The sequence below is a fragment of the Acyrthosiphon pisum genome, chromosome A1 (genome assembly GCF_005508785.2).
Source record: "Acyrthosiphon pisum isolate AL4f chromosome A1, pea_aphid_22Mar2018_4r6ur, whole genome shotgun sequence".
NCBI lineage: Eukaryota > Metazoa > Arthropoda > Insecta > Hemiptera > Aphididae > Acyrthosiphon > Acyrthosiphon pisum.
The window spans coordinates 59,103,964-59,111,619 of NC_042494.1; the positions used below are offsets into that span (position 1 = coordinate 59,103,964).

The 7,656-nt window shown below is 34.6% G+C and overlaps 1 protein-coding gene across 1 annotated transcript; it reads right to left on the reverse strand.

Annotated features, from left to right (window-relative positions):
• Nucleotides 1-429: 429 nt before the first annotated feature.
• Nucleotides 430-6,739, reverse strand: LOC100572136 (four and a half LIM domains protein 2). Its single transcript, XM_016809340.1, is given in 4 exon segments — nt 430-684; nt 1,998-2,167; nt 6,484-6,550; nt 6,552-6,739. Coding segments are annotated over 4 exon segments (621 nt in total). The 5' UTR covers nt 6,696-6,739; the 3' UTR covers nt 430-444.
• Nucleotides 6,740-7,656: the final 917 nt, after the last annotated feature.

Below are 7,656 nucleotides of genomic sequence, written 5' to 3' on the forward strand. Positions count from 1 at the left end.
TTTCCTAAAAATATTTATACCATAGTTGGGAAATATTAAAATGGTGTGTGCAGGGATTATTCGTTAATAATACTGAATACCAGTATATAATATTAAATATAATATTAAATGTATTTACATCTTGACCAGCAATAAATTATAGTTCTTATAAATACACGAGGACCCGATCTTCATTTATAATCTTCGCATGGCTGCAGACAACTACAAATATTGTCGACTTGATATTATATAGAAGAGTTAATTGTAATATTGTTTCGTCTATAATTGCTTGTATAACTACACTTTTTTTTGGTATTTTTATACCCATTTGAGGTACAGGAATTGTATTATTTATAAATCATTATGTCCTAATTTATCATAATATATTACTCAATACTTTCTAGTGATAAAAATGAGAGTAGGGTAAAAATAATTTATGGCAATGTTGTGTTTCTCTTATATTCCTCAGGAACATATTCTCCTATTACATGACACGAGTTTTGTTGCAGATGACGTACCTGTAATCGGTTTTACACATGAAGTGCATCTTTTGGCGAACAACTCTCCGAAACAATCTCCACAGTACGGTTTTTCGTCTCTGGACGTGAAACGCTGTCCAGCCAGCGACGTGCTGCAATGGCTACACGTGAAGCATTCCCTGTGCCAAGGTTCGTTTTTATATGTCACGCCGCCACTAGTGATAATCTGTTACACACAAACAACAGTCGATTAGCTATATAATACTATTATGTGGGTATAATGTACATATTATGATAAATTATTATTGTGAAGATTTATAATAACACACGCCCGATTTTTAAGGGGTTTTGTATAGGCAATTTTAATTACATTTTTAAAATCCACGGTCATTATCCACCAATTTTGTTGTTATATTAGGTATTTGTGTATCTCTTTACGGAATCCACAGCGCAGAAAAAACTACCCAACCAACCCAAATTGTAAGAGCAGATTACTGACTAGTGACTACCGATGACAAGACGAAAATGAAAAAGAATTCAATTCATTTGTATGATGTTTCTTTTTCAAAATACTGTACCTATAGGTATCATGGTGGCCAGTAATATATTTTTATGAAATAATCTGAATAAATGGGTAAACTAACTATATTGTTGTAATTTATTTTTGTGCTATAAAGCAAGATCAATAAAAGTTGATCAAGTCATAATTTGACAACGTATCTTTCATTTTTGCTAACAATCGTTCACTTTTAAAAGTATAAAATACATAATAATATATGCTTCGCTATATCAACAATCCGAGCTCAATCGTACCAATATAGCCAAATATAGCCAATCGTATTACACCGATACAATTTGGAGGTTAACTACCTGCTGTGATGGTAACGAAAATAAAAATAAATATAGGAAAAAAAATGTCGAAAAACACCCAAGAACTCATTAAGTCATAATGTAAGATCGGTTACATTCCTCGCTCTATACATGTTGAACATACATCACACTACCGCCTCTGCACGCATAAATTTTTTTTCTGAATTGACCGTAATGAAAAGAAAATCTATACACATTAAATTAGTACGTATTCAAAAATTGTCATTCATTGAATATTATATAAAATTATTAAGTGGCTGATTGTTGTGATACCGGATCGAAATTAAATTAGTCGGGTCATCGCAATAGTATGATCATAGATATAGAGAGAATAAGTTTTACACCATAATATATAACAGTGAAACCTCTAAGTACCGGACACTCCAAGTTTCTGAAATAGTGTCCGCCATTTGGAGGTGTCTGCTATTCAGCGGGTTCAAATTGTAAAAAGTTTGTAGGTTGGTTCCCAATAAAACTTCCACTATTAAGAGGTGCCCGCTATTGGGATGTGTCCGTTATGGGAGGTTTCGCTGATTTTCGAAATTTTAATATAACATATTATTATAATATGAGTGACGTGCAAAAATGAGTCTTCGGGCACGTGTCGCATAATTTCAGCGAAAGTTGAATCTTTGCTCCAATATAATTTGTTATAGTACGACACTGTACCTTGTCACACTTAACGCAACGGGTCGAGAATTTTTCCTCGTAGCAAGTGGCGCAGTAAACTTCCTGTTCTCTTGGTATAAAGCTCTTGGTGCCGATGGCCGACTTGCACACAACGCAGCTGAAACATTTCTCGTGCCACTGTCTAGTCTTGTACTCCATCTTTTTCGTTCCTGAAGATATTGAAAAAAAAAACAAATGCATAATATTATATAGTATAAATAAAAAATCTGAAATAATATTATTACAAAACGTCGACGCTATCATATCCGTTTTATATCTAATAATTGTGACAAATATACGCATTGTGTTGGTATATGTTATGTGTTGTAATGATTAAATCATATGAGTTCCATTTTTAATATGGAATATTGTCCTGTTTTCAACAGCGTCGCGTCCCATTATATTGATGCCGTTAATATAAGTAAATTCGTCTCTTAACAAGGTATTTTTAAAAATGTTAATTTAATAGAAACAAAATGTGAACCAGAGAATTTATATAAAAAAAATAATAATAAATACATTATAATTGACGATAAAATAAAAACGATTTGTCAAATTTTAGTTACACGAACTGCTAATAATTACGCGCATCCGTAGAATTTAACATTTTTTTTTGTGTTACTTTATTTAATTTAACATTTACAACGAATTAAATACAGAAGGTGTAGTTACTGTATTAACCCCAACTTGAAAATTAGGTTTTTAAAGCGTTAAAAAAATTCGATACATTGAAAAATTATTCCGTCCACATCGGTTGAAAATCTACATATAATTACGTAAGGGAATTTTCAAGTAGGTATTTATGAAATTTGTCTTTTTGAAAACTGATGCAGTTAGTTTTCAGAAACTATATGTTCATATTAATTTAGATTAAAACAAATGATTAGTCTTATGATTCCCCAGAATAATGCCTATTATTATGTGATGTTTTTTTCAGACATTTTTAATTTTATAACCGAATTGGTGCCTGATTTAAAAAAATTTTGAAATTTTTAATTTTCCTCGTTAAAAAAAAAAAAATTAAATACTAAAGAAAATTTTGATTTAATGATCTAATATTTTTATTATTTATTACGAGTCAAATATTGTATCAAAATATATTTGTCTGTGCATAAACAATTATATTATACAAACCCACTCCTATGTCTGACATAACACATAACTATTGTCTAGGTTTTTATTTATCATTGATCCTCCCCTCCCTCCACATATGAATGAATCACGTTTAGGCCACAGCAGACTTTGTATGTTGTTATTATAATATATTTTCTGCGGCGCTCGACGACCGGCAAAAAAAAATCAATCCGTACAATATTATTATGATAGCGTTTAACGAGAATCGCCCACTGAACCTATAGTGGTATACCTGCATCACCGCGGCCGTTCACGATTACCCACGCAGTGGTAGGTAAACCGAGATAGGATGTGGAAACGACTTAGATTTGCGCTGTCGAAAATATTATGCTTCCTTCCGCGGGTCCTTCGCTCCCACGGGTCCCGCTGAGTGAAATGAACTGTGCGGCGTGTGTTATGCGATTGTCGTCCCACGGCCATAGAGATGTTATTTTTTTTTAAGTTACCTACATATTTCGCCGATTAACACACGACTTGTTGTCTTCTGTGCCGCGGGACGACCACGAGACGGACTCGTCTGGGACTCGGCAAATAATTCGTCATCGATTTGCACATCGAATTTATAAGACTGTCAAAACGACCACATCTCCAGCCCCTCTCTGCTGCAGGCCTTTCTCTAGTGCGTGACTTTTATCTATTTCTTTCTGCTGCTTCGCTCTCACTACTCTCCGTATAATATAATATATTCGCCTGCAGACAGTCGTCGACTAAACGATGTAGGTATTATTTAAACCCACGAACGCGTCGTCAATCAACAGTCGCAATCACAGTTACTCAACACGACAGCAGCGGTAGACAATCGCGAACGATGCTACTCTTCAGCAGTATTATATCATCTCGGCCAACACCGTGTGGCCGAGTGTCGCGCATAGGGGGCGTGTTCTATCATAATAATAATATAATTGTTGCGATCCGCGGAAGGTCGCGACGGTTAGAGCGGTCGTTGAGCATATATGGCTAGGTAGTGAATTTTTTTCTTATTAATTTTCGAGGAGTCTTTTCGACGAGAGTGAGAGAAACGTAATAACAATAAAACAGCAACTATACAACAACATTCAGTATAATAAACTGATCAATATAATAATATATTATATAGTTATTACTTATATACATCTGCAGTAAATTATCATAGTCGTAATAGGTACGCATAGACTAGTTATTTCCTTTTAGCAACGTCCACGGGATCCAATTTCGCAGACTCGACCTTAGATTTATGTTAAAATGCAGATCAAGGCCGTTGAAAAAAATATATATCTTATATACGGTCTGGCGATCTTAACGAAGTACGGGCATGCGGAATGATTGGTAAAGTGTATTTATTGTCCCCCGGATATAATATGTACGATAATGATGGTGGCTGCGATTGTTTAGTTTTTTCGACGGATATGTCGTATAGGTACGAACGGAGACAATGGTATAAGGACGCAAATTACGCCCACGGGACCAACAAATCGCCGTTGTCCCGAGATATTGAAAATTTGCACGTCAAGGTTTTACGATTGGAATCTAAAAGGAAATTCAGGCGATCACGGTTGAAAATCGCCACTCCTATACCTATTAACGTCTCGAAATTAATCTGAGAAATGGTTTATCTTAACAAAGTTATCGACATTTGAAATCACAGTTTTCGGTGCGGTTTCGGCCGCATTTCGTTTTTAAAGAAAGTGTTATTTTGATAAAACAAAAATCAGTAAGTACATTCCAAATTTTCAACCGCGAAATATAAATAATTTCTGATTAATAAATAGTAAGTAAAATAACAATAAAAATACTCGGGTAAACATACGATAATATTCAGTAGTGTAATATTCTAATCGTTTCATATTATCACATTATCTACTCGCTCGAAAATAGTGTATTTTTTTTTTACACGATAAATATTAAACGACTGATTATATTGTAAGGAAATTCACATTTAGTGAAAAAGTGTTTTTTTAGTTTGTTTTTTAGCAAGTCAATTTTAATTTTATAATAATTAATTATTAGAAATACTACCTATTAAATACAAACAAAAATATATTATACCTACCAAAATTATAACTAATGTCATAAGTTTCAACTATTTAATGGCACATTAAACATTTCAGGCATTCCATGTTTTTTTTAGTAATAAAAAAATCTAATTTCCTAACAGTAATTCTATGGTAGATTATGAAATTGCCTGTGCATAAATATAGTCATAAAAACTCAATTTTAAGCTAGTACCTAATAATACAGACCTACCTACCTAATGAATATTGTATACAAATATTCGTACTGAGTGGTCTATTTGACCTATACTATATATTTATTTTTTCAGTACCTTTTTTTTTACTATTTAGAACATTTTTTTTTTTGTAAATACCTTTATTACAATTTTCCCAAAATGCGATGTCTTATGTTTAGTAGAATTTAATTCCTAAAATATTAACATAGATATCAAAAGAAATATCCAATGAATAACTATTTATACCTAAGCATTTAAAATGTTGAGAAGTGAACTTTGTGCATCACAAATTAACGAGTTACCCCTGCTCCTTCAGTACCTACTCTATAGAATCCGTAGTATGTCACTATAAAATCTCTTGGTAATTTTGAGTATGAAAATAAATCGTACTACGCAGTACATGAATTAGAATGAACACATATGCCACAGAATTGACAAGTTGATTCCTCACATTTAAATAAATATGCATATTAAAGTTTAGATAATTTGAAGAAAAGCACAAGTGTTAGTGAACGTATTTTACGTTCGGTGAACGTTTTAAGTATTTATTGTAAACTTAATGAGAAGTGTACTAACTATATAAATACCATTATATCCATATATTATAAAATGTGATTGATTAGGTAACCCGATCATGTGTAAGGCAAAAATATGGTTAAGATTATTATAATCACCATATATGGTGATTTTCATACGTCATAATATTATTATTATAATAAGACACAAAAATAAATTTCATTTTAGACTGTATAACATAATATTGTGTGTCATCGCCGTAACTGGTAAGAGTATACATTTATTTTCCACGCAGTAAACAGCACATAAAATCGATGGCCAAATAAAAAACCATTTATCGTCTGAGACTGAGAATTCGAGAGCCGATAATCCTGTATCCACTACGCAGTCTAACGTTGCGGGTTTCTCGAACTGCATACCGATTTAAGTACCCGAGCACGAATAACACGCTTTGAACGTCGAGACGATTTTTTTTAAATAATAAAAACGATTATTTAAAAAATGAAAGAATAAAAAAAGGAGACTCATGATACGATGGGTCGCCGAGATCATACGACGACGGGGTGGCGGCGCCGTGCAGGGTTGTTAATATCATATAGTATTCGAACGAGTACGTTTAACGGTTTCTACCTGGAGGGGTGGCTTTGGGGTCTCCCAGTCTGCAGTCCCGTTTCATCGAACATTCGAACGCCTTGTTTCTTGGTTATGGCCGCGGGGCTCATCAGGTATTCCGGTAGAAATGACGACAGGATGGCCACGTCGTCGTCGCCCGGATCCTTTTTGGGCGTGCTGGTCTTCAGCGTGATGTTACCGAACTTGCTGGTCATTACGTCCACGGACATGTTTGCACTGGTACTGAACCAAAAGCGCGTGACAAACGACGACGGGCACCGAGTTCGGACGTGATAATATACCTACTTGGTGTACCTATCTATCCCCCCCTCGAGCGCGCGCGCCCCACCGCCGCCGCCGGGACACCGGGTGACCTTTCCGACCTGCCCACGGTGTAAGTATAATACTAACACTACACCTCCGGCCATCGTACGAAGATAATGATATTATTATTATTGTGTTATAATAATGTTATTGATATTGCCATCATCGGATATCGTTTTCGATCGCGTGGCGGAGAGGGGTGAGGGGGGAGGAGCGATCAAAAACCCATAAAGGATAAAAGTTCGTATGCGTCGGAACCAGGAACCGTGGTTGACATAATTAGAGGCGGTTCTACCTATATAACGCATTACCAGAAATCGGTTACCATCCATCATGGTAGACTATATTATTATATATTATAACAATATGTCGCGAACGACCCGTAGGACGTGATACCCGTAAATTATAATGCATATAGGTACTGCCTCCTTCTGTCCAACGGGCATTATAGCAAAATTCCACTACGCAAAATCAACATTGTGGCATCTGGGTTGATATTGTATTGGAGTGTAAACGCCCATCGCCAAGTCTGAAGACGAGGATATTATTTTCGAGGTAATGTCATATTATTATCAAACTCGTAAAATATTGAACTGATGAATAATAATATTTAAATAGTACCTATATATACGGACTATATACGAGTAATATTATGATATCATGGACAACCCGACAACGTAAACGCAATACACGTCTTCTTCGTCGGGAAATATTTTATAAATAGGATAATGATATAGCAATATGACTTTATCTCGCTTTATTAAGCTTAACACGTTGTTGAACTTTGCTAGATTTATATAGCTGGATCGATGGAAACAGTACTTATATATGGTGTGCTTAATTAATAATCAAGTTGTCTTGAGTATA